Genomic DNA, 21,063 nt, shown 5'->3' on the forward strand with positions numbered 1-21,063 from the left:
AATTTGTGGAGGTCACATTTCAGCCGTGCCGTGTAAATTGCAGCGTAGCCTACGCTTAGTTCATATAAACAGGACTAAGGAGCAAAAGCACTGCTCAGCAGCATTTTGCCAGTAGCCATGATGAGACAGATCACTTGGTGAAGTGGATTGGAGTAATCTTCACAGTTTTGGTTTCCATCAGTAAGTTATACGGTCCCCTGTCATATAGTTTGTTTAGGTTGTTACCTCCAAAGCAACACGTACGGTGCGAAGCAAGTTCATCATATATACATTTCATACATTTTCAACGTGTCTGTATCGCAAACTGACTTGTATATCAATCAATTTATGTTATTGATGCTTTCTTTTTTTTTTGTAATGTAATTAATGGATTCTTCCAGCAAATAGGCCATCTGGATCCTCTCCTTTCTTTTTTTTGCTGTAGCCATCTTATCAAATGCTCTAGTCACGTATGGTCTCTGGAGAGCTGTCACCTTTTCTCCGTCTTGTTCGGCGTGCTAAATGGCAAGTCATTCAGCTGTCGGTGCACACAACACCAATAAACAGCTCGTCACGTTCAAGGGCATGATGGTCATAATTTTCCCATTTTAAAATAGCCCTTTATCTCACACAATAGTGGCCTTAATCTCTGTGTCTGTGAGTCTGCTTTCAATAATCTAATTTCCTAGAGACACAATTATAGGTATTTCGACTATATGTCATTGTCCCTTTCCTTTTCAAACTGCATTTGTGTTTTCTTCTGAGATTGCTCCTTAGAAAGTGTCCTGTTCGATTACTGCATTACACGTGTGCATATCAATTCCACCCAATAAATTGATAACGTGCAATTTTTTGTTCAAAATAGATGTATTCTCGTTACCCTTGGGACAGCTTTTAAGTATATCGTTTAAAATTGACAATAAATACAGAATTTTACGTGACCAGTTTATTTTTTGTTGTAGCTTTGCAATGCATTTGCTTATTATGTTTACTTAAATTATAGTAATCCTTTTTAGGCTACTTACTGAGTCTGGCATTCACATGAATACTGCAATCTACCAGTACTCTCTGCAGTGAATAATAATTATGTCCTATTTCCTTTGTTTATCAGATGAAAATCTAACTGAGTCTTAATACTCATTCTCCTGAGGGTCCTGCATCGGAATGTTTGCCTAATTTTGTTAATGAGAGATTGGAATATATGGGAGAATACCACAGTCCCCTGTGAAAACCCATGCATATAAGGGGATGGATGACACAAGATGGATTCAATGTATTTGCTGTACTGCCATGAAACAGCCTCGCAGGTCAGCAGGTTTGGGAGTTACACAAATGTGTATGATCCACCGACCTTCTCCTCTGAAGTTCTTCATCGCAGGTGTGCGTCTCTGTGCCGCAAGCTGTCCTTCTCCTGTCATGGAATAAAAACACAATATTTAGCATTTTCTTAGGTTTTTTTCGGTAAAGTCACGTAGGTTAAAAATTTAAATTAATAAAAGTAAAATAAAAATAAAATAAAAATCACGACCTGAAGACGGAAGCTTGTGTTGCCTCCGAAACGTCGTGATTTTTTTTATTTGACTTTTATAAATATTAATTTTAATTTTTTACCTACGTGTCTTTACCGAAAAAAACCAAGAATATGAATCCTTGCAGTCAGGAAAGCTTCAAATCTAGAATTTAGCATTTTCCTTAAGTATTCCAAATGTAAATATTTTCTCATCTGACAATTTCTCCCCCTTGTGTGTCCATGTTGTTTCATACCCCCATGTTGTTGCCACTGGTTAAGCCTCTAAAATCTGCAGAATGATATCGTCTCTCTTGCTGGTTTCTCCCAGGGAGTTCCACGATGTGCTTCCTGCTGGGGAGGAGAGAGAACGGCTGCAGTTGGCTGGCTGGTGCAGTCATGCTCACCAAATGGCAAGTGCTAACATATGTCTGCCTTGTAAGCGCACGAATGCAACCACCGTTGGGTATCCATATGTACAGTCATAGAGGTCACGGCAGTTCAGACACTCAAAAGAATGCATTGGTTGAGGAGTAGAGTTTAGGCAACGTGTTTATATCAACATTGCCGATCAGATGGAATATGTATTTCAATACAGTTCAGGATTGTGTTGTAGCTGGTAAAGACAGTATGGAGAAAGGCTTTATGGCTCGTTTGTTTAGAGAAAAATGCATTTTCAGGATCACCACCTCTGATGTAAAAAAAACAGGACACGCCATGGGAATACGGGATAATTGTATCTATTTAACAAAAAGTGAGATTCTAAATATTTTAAAGAGTTCTTGCAGATTCTCCTGAAAATTTGCCTCAAAAAGAGTATGTTCCTGTGTATAGAAGGACCTTTGGCAACCATAAGCATTATATTTTTACAAAAAGAATGTTGTTGATATGCGTTCAACATGCAGCCTATTATACATTTAGAGCATATTAACGTTAAAAAACATTAACTGTATTATGTGTTCGCAAAAGTTCCAGTCGTGAGAGATTATGCTTTACCAAGCAACATATCGAAAACACGTGGACGATCGAGCTCTTTGCAACGGATATTCTTTTAAAATTGTGCAAAGTAAATTCCTGTAAATATGAAAAAGAAAAACAGCATTTGCACAGAAATTAAGAAAATACTAAACACAGTAGAGGAGACCGGGACTGGCTCATCATTCGACAGTGAGAGAGCCATTTCAAATACAGGCCTTTTTTTATCTCTTCATGTCTGACCCATTGAGTTTATTCACAAAAGATATCTTACATATATATCTTACATATTCAAAGTTCACATTGTGTATTTAAGTGTGTTAGGTCAATGGCATGCATAAGTGTACACCGAGTGTACAGTCCGTTTACGTATAGAGGTTAGGCACCACTTCAAAGGTCATGCAATCTGAAATAGCTCACCGCCACAGCAGGATACTGAAATGTAATTTAGGACCACAACTGGGAAACACTGCTGTGTAGAGGCATAGCCTCTGGCCCACGAAATTGCAGTCTGTGATGGCGACTGCTGAGCAAGCCACAACTGGCACGTCTGGTGCTCACGGTGTGTATTTACTTCGATAATGTACGTATGTTGATGCATGATTTGTATGTAAAAGGCTTGATGGAACATTTGTTGGCTGCTCATAACTGATGGACCCATTAGTTTTGCCTGGGAAGGGTCTTGCATTATGTCTGTCCATAATTTGGCTGTGAGTGAGAAACAGTAGGACAACATTACCTGGTAATGTGTTCTCCTCTGCATGCCTCACTTAGGCAGGCGAATACACATGCAGATTTGTTGAAGTGGTTTTACGGGACTTTGTATTTATTCAGATATATATATGCACTCTGATGCACTAGTCTCCTGCAGTTATGAGTGACCTTTTATGTTGTACACCAAGTGCTCACAAAGAGCACAAGTGATTTGTATCTTCTTTCATGGATTGATGTTCATAATTATCTTCCGCATAAACGTTGACTTGGAAAGATGTCTTTGTTTTTACTCGTTAAAATGGCCTGAACGTACACAATAAAGAGCAAGCAAATTCAGGCTAATCATATATATATACAGTAGGTCAGTGCCTTAAACCCTTTACTGCTGTGATCCTTTGTACGAATATGGTTAGGCGGTTAGCAATGACTGCACGAAAATGTCATTCAATTTAGAAAACAAATCTTGGTTATGAAATGAAAAATTACATTTATACTGCTACGCGGTGAACATTTATCTGTGAAGAGCACGTGGGGAAGGGCAGCTTGGATATAATGAAGAGTTCTCACAAGTAGTTATGTGATATCGCCTTCTGTAGAATCCATCATCCCATTTTATGCCACACTGCAAATTGTTATTTAATCTCATGATATGACACCAGTATCACAAATGGAATAAAATTAGGAAATAAATAACACATTCTAAACGGAACCAGCACTTCCCCACAATGTTACGTGACTTTACCGAAAGAACTAAAGAGTATGGGACCAGCAGATTAAATAAATTGTGCAGTGCACAAAGAAAGAAAAATAGGTACGCCAACTTTAAGTTCACAAACTATTATTCTATTGTGTAACATAAACGTTCACTCATTCACACAATGTTTGTGTGGTGATTAAATAGGTTATCATGGCATGGAACACAGCGTGAACTGAGCAGGAAAGTCAACTGGATATGTACGCTGTAAAATATGAGCTATTCTGAAAGCAAATGCCATTTGTAAATACAATTATATGAAATACACATTTCAATAATTATCAAGTGGACATAAAAAGCTTCAACTGGCAAGAATTGACATACAATTTACATAAAGGACTCTATTGTCCTATTTTTTCCTTACAAAGAGATACTGTCTCTCATTTGGTTCTGACCTGCCGAAACAATGTACCATTGCCTTGCTCTATATAAGGCTTTTTTAAATAATAAATGTTGAAGTTGATAACATTTCCCTCCAACATTGAAGATAAACTATATTTCAACATTCAAAAATAAGTACATAAATCATATTCACTCAATTATGCCTCGGATAAAAAATATTTCCTTTCATCACTTTAAGGTTTCAGTTAATTTTATGGGTGCCTATTAATCATTAGTACAGAATCCAACAAAGTAACAAGGGCGGATATGCTAATTACAACACCATTAGCTCACTTCCCAGAGACATTAACTCACATGATTATAGTTTTGCTAAAAATCTATATATTTTGGAATAACTCCCCGCACAACCCAGCGCATGTGGGCAGATTTATAAGGACCATCCAAGCTCCATGCACATTCAAACCTAATTAGTGCCACTGGCCTCCCTTTAATTAAGGGATATAAATACTCTTTTTGAATGTATAGTGTCCACTACAATTCCAGAAAGGCTATTTATTTGCATACTTTATTGCAAATTATTATTCGTACATGTAATTTTTGTCTCAACTGCAAATAATAAATGTCCTGATCATAATTTCTCTCTTACAATATAATTTCTCAATGACATGTGAGAAATTATCTGCGGTATGGGTTGTTAATGGGTTGCAGGCATTGGAGCCCTTGATCTCTAATGTTGTCACATGTGTAGGGATAGGCGTGCGGTCGTGGAGTAATGCTTAGCACACTGGACTTGCAATCTAAAGGTTGTCGATTTGGTCTTGTGACACCGGCAGTTGAAACACTGAACAACTTTCTTAACCCCCCACCCCCGCCTCTGTTCACCCAACAGTATAAGTGTGTACATGACAGTGTATCGATTGGCATGTCTTCTATGGTGGGGTAAAGTATGCGTGTTCCCACCTCTTCCAAGATGCTTGGAAGAGTAGGCAAAAAATCCTACTAGAAGATCTCCCTATAGCTTCCTCAACGCTCCTGCTGAGAGAAAGCAATTCTAGGGCTGTACCCTTATCTCTACCTATGTAGGTTGAGATATTCAGTTGTTCTTGTCAAACAGTAGAACTTATGATCCCGTGAGTAAAACATAACATGCTGTCTACAAATAATGTACACTTTTGACATTTTAATATATTAAACCACAAAGTTGAGTTATTGCATGCATGGCCGTATCAGCTCATGTCCTGATCACTTTTAAAAACTGAACTGCAGCACAGAGCCACAGTCCCATTTGGATGAAGCTGCTTTTAAGGCCAAAGGGGAATTCGCAAGAGCCCACACACCAAACATGGACATCTTGTCATTATGCCGTCTTCATAATGGTGCAGCCTATGCACCATTTACAAAGAGTAAGAGTGGTGTCAGTGAAATGAAACTTATGTTTAACAGTTTGTGTTCGACGAGCTTCAAATTAAAGTATTGAAGTGTGTTTTTGTTGTTGTTCATGTATTTGCGGGACACTAAGCAGCTGTTATCCACCAGGGCCAATCTTTTGACGCTGTAATCACAAAATCTGAAAATCAAATAGAGCGAAAAGGGGTCTGGCGACGTAGTGTATGTGGAATAGGGGCTGGTGCCCCTCGGTTTTTGTTACATTTTCACGTTTCCAGTGTGCAGGTTCTTTTTCCTCCTTTCTTGGCATGTGTTGTGCTGCGAAACGTTTAGCTGTAGATTAAACTAAACTCTGATATTAAACATGTTAGCTTTGTAGGACATGCAACAGGATTTTCACTGCGAATTTTGAACACAGTCTTCACGTTCTATAAAGGATAAATATCCGATTATTTGGGTTCACACTCTCTATTAACAGTGCTCTGATTGTTTTACACTCTTTCATGAAGATAAAAAATTTTCTTAAGGGGCTCACACTGGGTTATAAATAAAGCACATATATAAGAACATAAATATTAATCTCTGGTATGTCTTATTATTGAATTCATGATCATTGTCGTGTTAAACTAATGCTCACTCTCTTTCATAATAGTTCACTATCTTTTCATTCTACTTCACATATGTAGTGACTCAGTCGGAGACAGGGTTCCCAAGACACCTTCTTAATTCTACACGTCGGGGAACTACAAGCGCTCCACATGCTTACACGCTAGTCACACATCCGCCTCTTTCGACGGCCCCATCTGGCTAGAACAGTTGGCGGGCTGTCTAGCAAGCGGCGTCTAAGATGGTCGAGACGGCGGCGACGAAGGTGACGAACATTTACACAGCGAGGGGATCCACTTCCAGCAACAGCCCCGAGCCCCCGTCCCAGGCCCCCTCTTTTTCTCCTGGCCCCGCCCTTGCCCCGCCCCCTTTTCTAGAACCTACTGGCAGGTTCTCGGGCTTCCAGATCGACCCCTTCCTGGGCTTCCCCTGAGATCTCCTTTTGCTAACGTGTGTACTGCCCCCTGCTGCCAGTGTAGTGGGTTCACTCGTGACGCGGACGACGTAGTTGAGGCACAACATTTATTTGAACACCTGGGCAATGATACAACACTTGAAGGGGTAACGGCCCCTTCACCTATCCTGAACAGGGAAGACCCCTAACACTATCCCTGGCTGGTCTGCTCCCAGGTCCTCTGCTAAGAGTGCTAGGGGAGGCTGTCTGATCCGGCTCTGGTTAAGCACGGATCACGGCACCCAGCCGACCAGACCGGCTGTTATGAGAGCATCGGCTCTGAGACTCTCAGGGCTACGCCTCTGGCTTGCCCTGCCCGGCCCTGAGAAGGACAGCGAGCCAGGGGAGTTCCAGGGCCTATCTGCCGGTCTTCCGTTTTCACTGATTCAGCTTGTATACTCGACCACGAGCCCTCTGGCTCCCCGCCTTTTATACCAATTTCCCCTGAGGGGTGGGGCTATGGGGGATCCCAGCGACCACCCACAGCCCCCCAGGGTTAACCGTTGCGGACGTGGATGTAGACACCCCTGTGTGTGGGTGTAGACACCCCTGTGTGTTTGTCCGCTACCTCTCCCACAACACCCCTACACCAGTACCACTTCCCCGTCAGCAGCCTGCGTTATTACACTCCACATACATGGCTTTCAAATGCCATTCCAATTGGCTTGCATTAAGAGGTATTTATAAATGTGTGCGTATGTATAATTGCATGCAATTTTTGCTTCATGAGAACTTAAAATACACGAGTTGCATTATGTCCTTTTAAATGTGTATGTATGCATATATGCCACACATTTTAGAGAGCCTTATATTTAATATCAAGACATTTCACGAGACTTTAGAAGAAACAAATGTCGGACATACATGTCGTATATTTTTGTTGTAAAAGTGTTTATTTGTTTCATGATCATTCTTTATTTATTTGGGAGTAAAGTTTCAAGAGTGAACAGTATTTTACACCTGACGTTGCACTCAATCTTTACTGCCATAGGCCTCGGGTACTCTTTGTAAAAGCTCTCGAATTTTACCGCTCATAGCTTATGTTTGCTTCTGTGTTCTTTCAGTAACTCTTCCCCTTTCACCTTAATGGATTTTTTTCCCAGCAGACTGATGACTCATTGCAACATTTATATGAACACCAATGTCATACTTAATTTAAGACCAACAACCTTCTCTGCACACTTATCTTCTCACCAATAATGCTATAGTCACCATGAACTCTGCACACTTTAGATCAGGCCTCCTAAAACTGTGCATATCTACAAACTATACAGACTAGCTTAGTTTGTAGACACCGCCAGGATTCGTTTGTAGAATAAATGTAGATCATCTATAGAGCCCCATTGTTTCATTGATTTACGCTCGCTAACGAAGCAACGACACCAGGAGGCGACGCTGCTTTGTCTGGAAGATGCCCTCAAGGGACAGATGCATCATAGAACTGCGGAACTCGTCGAGTTCCCACTTGAGTATCGAGAAGTCCGACTCGACCGCCCTCGTGTTGGCGAGCACCGATGCCAACCCGCCGCTGAAAGCGCGGAGGTTGTCGAAACCACTCGGCAGCACATCCCACGCGTCGTTGAATGTCGTCGTGTTGGTGTGCTTGTTGATGGCGTCGTGAATGATCGTGTCCTCCTTGTAGAGCTTGACCAATTGGCGATGCTCCTCCTCGACCATGTCGACCTTCACAGCTGACCAAAATTTCGTAACATGCACGCGACGCACTGCCAGCACGTCCTTCACGAACACACCAGGACGCATCTTCACGAGCTGAGCGGGCATCACGGGCGCCGCATCCTGGTCGAGAGCTCGATTGGCGTCGTTACGCTCTGCTTTGACGTCGTTGAGACCCGCGATCAGCGTCATCGCATATATCGAGATCTCCTTGACGATCCTTGTCTTGTCGACCTCATTGAGACCCTCGTAGCTCTCCTGCGCAAACGATCCCTGGTCCTCAATGTGGGCAATGATTGCGGCAGACGCGATGCGCATCGACTGATCATGATACGACACGTACGCCTCATCATGATTGTTGACGCCATCAACAATCTCAACACTGAACAAAACGGTGAGCGACCCGATAAGCGACTGAATATGCTCCTCCTTTCTGCGCGATGAGCAGCGACTGGCTCTGGAGCTGGACGATAGTGACGTTGATGGCGTCGATGGCGGGCACGAGCGCGTAGGTAAGAACCCACCAATCGGCGGTGGGCAGCTTCGCGGGGTTGTTCTCAGTAGTGTACTCGATCAATGCTCGGCGGTACTGCTTGTAGAACTTGAGCACGTTCCCGAGATTGGCCCATCGGTTAGCCTTCCTGGGGCACTTGACCTTCATCTTGATGATCAGGTTGTTTTGGGCGCGGAGGTACACCGAAAAGTCGTACACGATCTTCACCCAGCTGCCATCGAAGACGCACTCGGCGGATTTCTTGACCACAATATCGATCTGATGAGGCGGACACCAGATTCGAATGACGTCGTTCTCGGCCTCCTTCACAATGAGCGTCACCAGCCCCCCATGACGCCCAGTCATCGTATTCTCGCCGTCCGATGAAAAGCCGATCAGCTTGGCGCGCCAGTTGGGGTACAGCGCGTCGAGGAACTTGACGAGCATGCGGAAGATGTTCTGAGCAGTGTGACGCTCGAACATAGGGATCGCGACCAGGTGCAGATTGACGAGGAAGCCGCGGTAACAAACGCGGGTGCGCAGGTCGAAGAACGACTGGCCGCGGTGAGTACTGCCGTCGCCAGCCAGAGAGAAAGCCCACACCGATAGATCGTCGATTATCCTGGCGATCATCTGCAGCCCGACGGCCACCAGAACACGGACTGACTGTGCGACGATGAGGTCGTTCATGCCCTGCAGCTTCGGCGTGTTGGTGCGGATCCTGGCATGATCGATGGCAGCAGCCGTTTGACGGAACGACATGCCGACACCGACGTGGTCCATGGCGAGCTCGAAGCGCATCTCGTTCTTGATTGTTGCCGTGTACGTCAGGCCTCCTAAAACTGTGCATATCTACAAACTATACAGACTAGCTTAGTTTGTAGACACCGCCAGGCTTAGTTTGTAGATATGTGGCGCTATTTATAGCGAATCTACAGTTTTAGGAGGCCTGCTTTAGATCCATATTTTCCACAGCTGTGAAGTATGGGTGTGCTTGTCATTGTAAAAGTTTGCCACAGAAAAATAACAGGAACTCATACTTGGGGTAAAGACAAAAAAAAAGTTACGAAACAATTATTTTGATTTTCATTCAGTATATCCAAGAACATATGACCTATCAGAGGTGTCATTTTTTTATATTAAATATTTTTTTGCACATTTGAAACATTTCATGACAATTAGCTGAGCTTCAGAATGTTATTGCAATAACAATAGGATAGACAGCATGTTTAGCAATTGAAAACGATGACAAATAGAGATAGGGTGTGCAGTTTTTTTTTATAATCACAGTTTTTTACTTGTTCATATTTAAATTTTTCACAATTTCATTATAATTTTAATGTACAGTACGCATTCATAGTTGATTTTTGGGTCAGATCTCGTAAGTAAAATGCGTGTCGTTAAACCCTCATCCACCTGACACAGCCAAGTTGTCACGTGAACAAACGGAACCATGTACGAGTGCGTCGGCACGCCGATACGTTGGAGACAAATCTCACAATTTTTCAATGTTGTGGAGGGTGGACAACACGCATTTTACTTTTTCAATCCGACTCAAAAATCTACTTTGAATCGTAATATTGGTTTGCGAAAGCCTACGTGTTAAGTATACGGTATCGACATTTTCTCTGAACGTGCAGTGTGATTAAAAAGTATGTTTTAAATAACTTACAGCTGCACAGGGTATTTCATAAGGTTTAAACGGTTTATCTGCATGTGAAAACATAAATACAAATTAATTTGATAACCAACCGATCACAAATCCAATGTAACTGTTTTGATGCAATCTGATTCTCATGATTTGCTTTTGTAGCCATGTTATACACTTAACTCCCAAACCAGTAGATAGATCGGATGGATCGAGGATGCTGCATATTCTAAATCTGACCTGCTCCGATTACTACAGCCCTAGTAATGGACAATGCCCAAGACATTACCTGGTCTATGTATTTCCTTTGAAGGCTACAGTTTTTTGATAAATGCGTTGAGTTTATCATTATAACATGGGTCATTGTGTCAACATCATTAGAAGTGCATTACCACTGGTCAAAGCTGATAGACCTTTTCCCCTCTGTTTCTGTGGGCAGGTATACGTCTATAACAACGACCTTTATTTCAAACCGGACTTGCAGTCAGCGCCCATCCAGATCACCTCCACTGGGAAGGTGGGCTCAGTCTACAATGGGATTTCCGACTGGCTGTATGAAGGTATGACATCACCATATGTTTGTTGAACTTATTTCGCACCGTACGCTAATCGGAGGTGCGATAAGCGCGGTTGGCTGGTCGCACCTCCGACAAATCGTACCTCCACTAATCGGAGGTATGATGTGTGGTTACATCCTGGTCCCTCTATCTTTGTGTCTTGTATTATAACATGAGTCTTACTGCAGTGTCACTATGTTGGTGAGATGTTAACTATGCCTCCTGGTATATAGATCATGGGTTCGATCCCGACCCTGACGCTTGTTGTTTTATTGGCCTTTTATAATAGGGTATAAGTTACAGCTGGTATCCTTCTCCAGTCCCCTCTCTTCCAGCCCTGCACACGGACAGTGCAATCTGTCAGCCGAGTGAAGCCTGAATGGTAGTACAGGGCAGGCAAAAGTGGTATGTTTGAGTTACTCATTCATCAGGATCCCAAGGTATCGTTTGCCCACATAAGGTGATGCGAAACACGGTTGTTGAGTGTGTGCTATCCACATATATACGTGCGTGAATTGTATTTATAACTTGATGTTTAGTGTAAGGTACTTATTTCCTGGATTAATTGGTGTGTAAAGAAGAAGCATAGAGAGGTGTTCATTTTTAAAGGTGACTTTGCCATCAGTTGAGCAAGTCCCATTAAAATGATTTGACTGAGACTTCACTCACACGTGATCCACACGATCTGGTAAAGTTATTGACGAGCACACACGTCGTTGCACGCCAATACCTGTAATTTCAGCAATACAAATATGCTTCATTTGCTAATGGCGTGAGTGAGTTCTCAATACAGACAGAAAGGTGGTCACGAGGCATCACACTGTGCCAGATTACCTTTATAAAACATTCGAAATAAAGCGTTTCTTTTCAGTATCTGTTCAGCATTGCATTTCAGAGATGTCTGATATCTGCCTCAGCAAATCTGTGGAAAAGGATTGCGCTGAGCAAGTATCTGACTATGAAGGCAATTATCTTTTGCTCAGCACATCATTATTATGGCGCAGGTAGAAAGTGTACATGGCAGCGAAGCTTGGTTGCTGAGCGAATAACAAAAGCAGGGGATTGTACTGCATTGTTTAAAAAAAAATGTACGACAAGATCCCCAAAAGTATCATTCATTCGTGTTCTTACCCATGAACATCAAGTATGTGGTGACAGGTTGGATGTTTAGTGTAGTGCGCATTGAAGTGAGACTGTCTGCAAAAAAAGAACATCACGCTGTGGCACTGTACATAATTTTCCGATGACTGGGGGAGCCTAAAATCTTTACATTCGTTTATAATGTCCCTTCTTTTTGAAAGAAAAACAAGGTGTTCATCGTATTCATGTTCCTGCTGCCGAAGAACCCAACTGTTTGCTCTCTTCTTTTGTGTTTCTCTCTCACTGTAAAATTTGCCAACCATTCTCCGAGCCCTGCTGCCACGTACCTTTGCATTTTGCATTGAGGTCTCCTAAATTATGGGAAACAAAAGAGGGGTTTGGCTTCAAGAGTTGGCAGGCTAACATTATAGCACTTGCACATCTGCACGATCGAGGTAATTCAAGTATATAATCATGTCTAAGAAGGGCAAAAGTGTGTATGAGGGCTGTTTGTATACAGTACATGAGTCAGACTCGGTGAGGCTCTTTTGGATAAAGGAAAACAAATTGATAAATTGATTACAGTGCTTGAACAAAATAATGTTTACTCTGTCGTGCTTTAAAATAAAATCTTTATTGCGTGGGCATGCACATGTGTGCGTATTTTTGTATCAGCCCTGTGAGACCAAGTCAGCCAGGCATGGTGCAGGCCACACCAACAGCGCTTGTTCCTACGGTCCATAAGGCCACATGGGGGATACTGCGTTTGTTCTCGCAGTTGTACTTTATGGCTCTCTGAGTTTGTTGGGGGGTTTGTACCGAGTGTGCTACGGCATGATGTCCGACGTTTCAAGCACGTGGGGAACAAAAGTCAGACACCATGCCGAACAACACGCACTAACACTAACGCAGATCAGAGAGCCACATGGGTGCTGTTTGTGTTTGTCCAGAGGAAGTGCTACACTCGTCCGTGGCTCACTGGTGCTCTCCGGATGGAAGCCGTCTTGCCTTCGCTTCTATAAACGACTCAAATGTCCCGCTCGCTGAAATCCCACAATACACCGGGGCTGTTTACCCCACCAGCAGGAAATACCCTTACCCCAAGGTGAGTCTCTTGCAAGTTACCAGATGTTGGCATCCACAACAAACCATGGCTGTTTGCCTTGATTTGTTGATAATTCATGTCTAATGGCCCCAATTAAGTGCAATACTTTCACGTGATTCAAGATGTAGTGAGCACCTATAATCTATCTGAATTCACATTCAAGAAAATGTCACAATGATGTTTATTTTTTTTCCAAGATACACAACCAGTGAGTAAAGTGAAGGTTAATAGTACCCGGAATGCTACTGTAATGACATGATGACACCTGCTGGCTGGGAAAGGGAAGCACGGGTACGGGCACGGTTAAGATAACATCCCATCGGAGAGGGAGAGGTATCTGGGGCAAAGGTAACAGGTGGGGTTGGCCGAGATGCTCCGGGAACCTGCTCGAAGGTTCCACGAGAGGGCGTGGCCATAGGCGGAGCCGAGCCACGCCTGTGGAGATAAAAGGGCGAGCGGACCCGGGGCTCGGGGTTCGTGGGTGGATTCTTGGGTCGCTGCTCGCCGTCATCTCTCTCCGTCGTCCGGCCACGAGGATGATCTCCTGCGGGGTTTCCATCGCCATCCTCGTCACGCCGCCAGGCAGCGGCGTAGCCGAGTGAGGGCGGTGGGACCACGTCAAGTGATCGGCTGTGTGTTGCCAGTAGAGACGTTAATATCTTAGCGGTTTACTCAGAGTGAGAAAAATAAGGTTGGCCTGTGTTGTGCCCGTGTGAAAAATAAAAGAAGTACCCTCGACATGACGTGTCGCGGAAGTCGTTCATTACACTATTACTGAATTGAACATTTCACGTGAAGGTTTTAGACATGTATACATTATTAATTGGAAGCTCTCTGTGACACATAAATGCCAAATACTTTAATTAATTTTAAAAAGTTCAGCTATGTACTGAGACAGCATTCAAATGAAAAGATCATCAAATTCAGTCAGCATTACACTGGGGGAAATCTAATAATAATTGTCACATTCAAACAGCTTTAGGCTATATACTAAAATGTTATAAAGAAACTAGACCATTTAATTATTCTATTTCAGAAATGATGGTGTTAATACTAGTGCGTTCACAGTACATTAGGCAATTATAGTGGGTGGGCTTATCCATTGCTTTGCGGCTGATAGGGCAAGATTTCCCACCACTTTTTTGCATCACACTCGACATGGTATGGATGCCATCCCTCGAGGGGACTGCACAGTGAGTGCATTGCTACGCAAATCCAATCGCCCCTGGCGCTTAAATTGCTCACAGCGCCTCTCCCATTTGGCAGACCGCTGATGCAGAACCGTACTGACAAGTCCAGATTCTTAATGTCCACGCATGTCACCTTCAAAATACAGGCGCGTCTCTTTCCCATTCCTTGCGTGGGCTGGTAATGCTGATGAGGGGCTAGATGAATTAAAGTGCTGTAAAAATTATCACAGTCTTTTGCCAATTAAAACATGTTTTACTGTCTATGAGTCTGGTTTTTGTATTTTGAACAAAAAATGGAAATACTATTTTGTTACAGTTTTAATTGATTTGTATTGATGGGCATGGAACTTTATAGATGACTTATTATCATCTGGACATAATTGGAGAAGAGTTTTCAATTCCAAAATAACGAATGACCAAATCCATGAGCCTTTGAGGAGTCGCTTAACATTGATGAATATAAATCTAACGTTAACTTGTAATGATGGAAAGCGGCAGCTAGCTGTTGAGTACCATCTGGAAAATATTTTCCCATGTAACCCAGCATCTTCAATTAAAATGTAGTAGCTCTGCTTTCTCTCACAGCCATAATACTGTGCCTCTAATGGAGCGATTGTCTCGCTCGAGTGGGCAGCAGAGTACAAGCGGAAAGCCGTTTTACTGGTCGGGTACTCTGTTTCATCGAACGGCAAGGCTGAACTCATGCCCTGCATGTCAATGATATCCTGGTCATGTTGGGGGCATGGAGGTATCCTGTGGGATATGTATCCAAGAGTCTGCGTTTGTACAAAAACCTATGATATATCGGCGTGCACACGCACACACTGACACACACAGGCATATGTGGGAATGTGCATGTCTTTGTGTGCATATCTACGTCTGAACCTATGAGTGTGTGCCTTTGTCTTTGTGTAGTTGTTTTATGTGTGTGTGAACCCGATTCTCGCTCACAGCAAACAACAGTGCTGTATATCTGAACTGGTCCTAGGTCTTCCCTAGATCGATTCAGCCTTAAATGAGCACCTGGTGCAGTGTGCGAACATGACGACTGGGGAGGCATGGTGCTGGCCACCCACCCCTTCGTGTGCTGTGTCGACCTTGATAGGTTCTCGCAAATAGCATTTGCTCCAACAATCTGTTAAAGCTATGTGGGGGATCTTTGTCTTTTGTGTTAACCTATGAGTCTGTGCGTGTCAGGGTGTGCGCACTGTATGTGTGTGTGTATCAGTGTGTGCATCTGTGCACACCAACCTATGTGCGTGTTTCGTGTCATAGGGTTTAGTGCAAACGGGGCCTCGTACGCATTAATCAAGCAGCCCCTGGGAAAAAGGGGCTCAGCATCGATGTGATGTACCCTGCAAACGGGATGCATATAAGCACAAACATGCAGTGCACCTGCCTAACCTGCGTGTGCGTGTGAAGCATGTACAACCTACACAAAGCTAATGCACGTATGCACTCAAATAAATGCACGCGAATCGACTCGTGCACACAGACTACAAGTAAGGGATAATGTGTTCAAATAGCAGAGAGGAAATATGGTACATTTACACTGCTGCCAGCATTCAGAGAGGTATGCACAGTGAATCATTCTGTCTCCTCACCAGCATACATCGGGGACCTGCCAAATTTAGTAATTTAACCTGCACTCTGAAGCTGAGTAGCTTTTTCAATTAAAGAATATTTAACATTTTGTATGTTTTGCATGTTTTCATTATTACATCCAATCAATTCATTGCTTAGCCACGTTGCATTTCCTCCAGTATATTGGACTGGAGGAAAGGCACACAAACGCCAGTGAATGTTCTCTGCATATTATCTGGCATTCCGGTGTTAATATGAGCTGTAGCTATATGCGATTATTAAAACTGCATTCCCATGGTCACCGTGCAAGATAAAGGACTCTATCAGCAAAGTCTTTTGTTGGCCTAATGGACCAGTCAATCAAGGGTGCCACCTATGCTCTTTGTAAGGAAATGGCTTACACTTAGTATTTTAATTAAAATATTGCAAATGGTGAATGAACATGTAATAATAACAGTGCACACACTTTTTTTTATGTAGGCCAGAAACTGAGTATGGGGAAATAATAAACATGTCCTGACAGTATTTTGATATAGAATCAATGTCTCAAAAAACCGATCCCGAATATTTGTATTGTTTGGAGTGGGTATGTGCACAGGTGAAAAATATCAATCGAGCTTACTGCTTTTAGACAACAGTGTACATATATAAAAATACAAAAGCACATCTGTATGCAGTGGCGTAGTGTTAATGGTACTGTACTACAATCCTGGTAACCTGGTGATTTTTCTGGCTACGATAGCACCAGTGGTAATGCGTGTTTAGATCTGGCCTGGACTGCCACCACAACCACGCTCTAAAGGTCTGCTCAGACTCAAATTAGGATCTAGTGGTGTGTGTGAACATTGGAACTGGGGAAGCTATAAATGCCACTCCGCTGTCCGCCATCCTGGCCTTAACGAGTGCACTTCCCCAAAACAATCCAATTGGTTTCATGAGGGGTTTTGCGTATACACACCAGAAATGGCTTGTAAAGTTACGTGTCGCTCATATGATTAAACAAACAATTTTATTCCTGACCGTTCAGTACGTAACACATATTCCGTCAATGTTGTGCACACTTAGGCAGGGCAGAACAACCCAAGAGCGCGACTATTTTTGGCCGATCTGAACTCACCCAGCCCTGCCACAACAGAGCTTCTTCCTCCTGAGACTCTCAAACAAAGGTTCGATTACAGATGTTGCACCCTTCGGCATTCCACACTTTCCACCTCACACCCACGGAGTTTGCATTCCCAAGTGAACACAGCTCACATTGTAGTCTTACACAGGTTTTACTGTGAGGCTGATACATTATGCAGTTCTAGATCATATAATCTGGTTCTTTAAAATGGAGGCATTTTCCCAATTAATTTATTTTTTGTCCGTGTTAAGTTGGTGTCTTGTGTAGTCGACACCACAGATGAACAACGAATAATGTGGAATTCTAGTCAAAAATGCTGAACGTGAGCTATTAACACATTGGGTGATTTAAATGTTCTTGTGCTGCTTGTCTTTTGGTGGCCATTGTCCAACACTGGTGAGACAACCCCAGACCAATCAGTTTCAAGGGCAATGCATACATTATCAAAGTGACATATATAGTGTGCTTTTTTCTCCCAAACTTGTGTCACTGCGCAATAGTGACGCCTTGTAATTAGTTTCTATTTAGTGTTTGAACATGGTAACACCTTATATTTATGCCACATGTTACAGCCAGTTTTCTTGCATTTATGAATGTGTAATTATGGTTTACAATTGTTTTGCTTTGTCATTGACAACTCGCGTTCCTCTTTCGACAGGGAATTTTACATCCCCATGGTGGCCTGGGTAATGAACAGCATGCTGGCCGTTAATTGGCTCAGCCGGGCTCAGAACTTCTCCATCCTCACCTTCTGCAACGCCTCGTCTGGAGTGTGCTCAGAGGTGTGACTTGCTTGACACTGCTTGGCCTTTATGGAAAGCAGGCCAATTTGTACGGCAAAGACCAATAATGTGCTCGTTTCCTTAATGTTTATTGCGGCTGCAAGCTTTTGTGAATGAATTAGCCATGCCGTTAAATCATTGACATTTAGAAATCAGGTGAGAGCCTGGGAACCAGGCTGGGAACCAGGCTGGGTACCAGGCTCTTCAGACCCAGCTAATGGTGCAGGACTGTCTCAGGAAGGGAACCAGTATATGGGTCCTTGTGCACATGAAACATCGGGCTCTGTGGGTTCATACCCCCCATGCCCCCCCACTTCTCTGTCCACCTCACTCCCTCCCTCCTATACATTGCATTGATGGGGGATTAGAGTTGCAGTATGCTTTATCCCAAACATTTGAAATAAAGTTTAATGAAGGTCTGGGTATAAATTTGCATATTTTTTGTTCAAATATATATTTGTTACTTTTTGGCCATATATATTTTTATCACTGACATTGGAAAGAAGTTGAACATCCTCCAAGCATCTTGATTGAACATTGACTCCCCCCCCCCCCCCCCGAGCATTTTGACTGGTTCCTGCCAAGTTCTGAGCATGTGGTTCAGTTTGGGAAGGGGCTCAGAGGACCAGATCTGGAATTAAATGGGAACCTCTCTACCAGGGACTTCTTATTTCTGGACCTAAGCTGTTGGGCCTGGCTCAGTTCCCACTGGCCATGGAAACAAGGCATATGTCTCTTTGGTATGGAAAACCTAGAAACTGAATACAATAACAAAAACTGATAGCCCACATTATACAGTAGTACCCTTATGTTTGTTTTAATAACTGATGAAGCAGCATATTTCCCTTCAATAAATATTTGTATTATTGTGAGATTTAACATTTTTTTCATATTTGTTTTTCAGCGACACAAAGAGAGTTCTGAAGCCTGGCTTTCTGGACAGGTATGTGTTTGTTTCTAATGGGAATCCATATCTACTCTAGCTCCACAGAGTTTGTTTTACTCTGGTGTAGTAAAGTAAACACATTGTAATTAATTCCTGCCACGTTAAGACGCATTTTACAATTTTAGCACCAATCCCATGCCCAGATCCAGAGGCCATATCCCCATCTATAGCATATAATAATAATTTGCTGCTAGTTTATTGAATTCTGTAATGTAAAATCCGGTAAATGGCCATCCTTTTAAAAAACATTAATACCTGTGGCCACAGGATTTGCGACTGTGAGAAGCCACCCGTGGCTTCAGTTATCTATTAATGGATCATTTTGTTTGCATTATCTGTACTTTAATCTGCAGACTGAGTCACCGCTTTTTTCTCCGGATGGGAAGAGATTCTTCCTGCCATTAGCAGCGAAGCAGGGCGGCCGTGGGGCTTTCCACCACTTGGGAATGTTCAGCTTGCAGGTACCAACATCTCCAGCCATGTTCGTCCAACAAAGGGCCCAAAGGCACATGTGCAAACAGTGTCCTCGAATAAATCTCACAATTTAACATGTGCATTTCATGTGACAGTATATTCAAAAAATCTTTCATTGATGTTCTGGAGAATTTACTTGTCAATTATGACATGTCAAAAAAACTACAGATGCAGTAATACTTCTTGAAGCCGGACTAATTTGGGGAGGGGGGTTCTCCGATTATAGGGGATGTCCGCCATTCATTAAATCATTAAACCATGCCACATCACCATCATAACATTTATTTTACACATAATTAACACATGACACATTTCATTAACACTTTATAGCGTCAGAGTAACTAACATACTTTTTACAATTTAGCATTTACAATTAATATATGCTTTTTAAAATCAAGTTACTTACCATCGCCATGAAGCAGAGTTGTAATGCTGAAGTTCACTGGATGCTAGATAAATCAGGTTTCTGATGGACTAATAATTCAATAAATATACTTTTCAATTAATTTAAGCACATTACCGCTTCATATTTGTGAAAAATAATTTTCTAAAACATGAAAGAAAGAGAGAGAGAGGTCTCGCGGAATGCTTCACTGATTGCACACCAAGAACACACATTTGTGTCTATAAACTGAAGCTGCAATATGCATACGTATTTTTATGCAGTGCTAATGAGTTGTATTGAAATAGATTAATTAAAATGTTTAACTTGCTTTGCTGGTGGAATACAGGAAAGGAGAGGTCATGACGTGCGATTTATCACGTCTGGTGACTGGGAGGTGACAGCCTTGCTGGCTCACCACCCTACCCAGCGCAAGCTGTACGTATGTGTGCTTGTGTGTGCATGTCTGTTTGTGCTTGGCCTCAAGGTGCACATAGGCTGGCACAAGTGTCGTGGTGACGTCACCGCCACTCAGTGGTTGTTGTTGTTTGTGCTTGCAAATGTGTACCTGTGGTTTTCTTTTTCCTTTACATTTTCACTGATGATACATATTGTAATCGTTGGGTTATAATTGTGCATAGTTTCGAACAAAACAAATAAAATGTTTACTTTTTAACGTATGAAAATGTTACAAATATACAAAACAAATCTAAAGTATATTTATCTCATTCTCTAGGTACTATTTGAGCACTGAGGATGGCCCAACAAATCGGCATCTGTACAGGTGGGACTCCACAGTTTACATATTCCTGCAAAACACCTCAGAAACCAAGAAAAACGTTTCTCCTCACAATGTCTTAACTCTTAAATCTTGACTTAAAGCTTTCGTGACTGCAGGAATTAATATTCCTGGGTCTCTCGGTAAAGTCACATAGATAGGTTCAAAGAAAATAACAAAAATAACAAAAAACTATTTTTTTTTTAACCTATCTACGTGACTTTACCGACAGACCCAAGAATATGTCCTAACTCTTCTTACATAATTTAATAGTTTATTGCTTTTCTATCCTTGTAAATCATCACACTTGCTGTTTGATTGAAAGATGTTTTTCCATCATTTCATTTATAATACGAGAACGGAAAATTGTTCAAGCTGGAGAAATGCACCAAAACTCAGAAAATATTTAGATTTTAAAAGTAGAAGTTTTTATTTTCAGAGGTTGTAATCTTACCCGTAGAGTGGAAAAACATGTCGAATGAAAACAACTAACAGCTCAGTACCACTACCTCACTGCCATCTGCAGTTGC

General features: G+C 42.3%; 1 protein-coding gene across 1 annotated transcript in view; it reads left to right on the top strand.

Annotated features, from left to right (window-relative positions):
- LOC144733539 (inactive dipeptidyl peptidase 10-like) overlaps window positions 1–21,063 on the top strand; it is an 88,479-nt gene that overhangs the window by 47,884 nt on the left and 19,532 nt on the right. Inside the window, exons 7-15 of the mRNA XM_078615510.1 lie at window positions 1,818–1,899; window positions 10,972–11,092; window positions 13,120–13,274; window positions 17,114–17,214; window positions 17,830–17,953; window positions 18,858–18,896; window positions 19,253–19,360; window positions 20,105–20,193; window positions 20,492–20,539. Of these exons, the coding sequence (XP_078471636.1) occupies window positions 1,818–1,899; window positions 10,972–11,092; window positions 13,120–13,274; window positions 17,114–17,214; window positions 17,830–17,953; window positions 18,858–18,896; window positions 19,253–19,360; window positions 20,105–20,193; window positions 20,492–20,539 (867 nt within the window). The remainder of the gene's footprint in view (window positions 1–1,817; window positions 1,900–10,971; window positions 11,093–13,119; window positions 13,275–17,113; window positions 17,215–17,829; window positions 17,954–18,857; window positions 18,897–19,252; window positions 19,361–20,104; window positions 20,194–20,491; window positions 20,540–21,063) is intronic.

The sequence above is a fragment of the Lampetra planeri genome, chromosome 2 (assembly GCF_965212315.1).
Source record: "Lampetra planeri chromosome 2, kcLamPlan1.2.h2, whole genome shotgun sequence".
Lineage (NCBI taxonomy): Eukaryota > Metazoa > Chordata > Hyperoartia > Petromyzontiformes > Petromyzontidae > Lampetra > Lampetra planeri.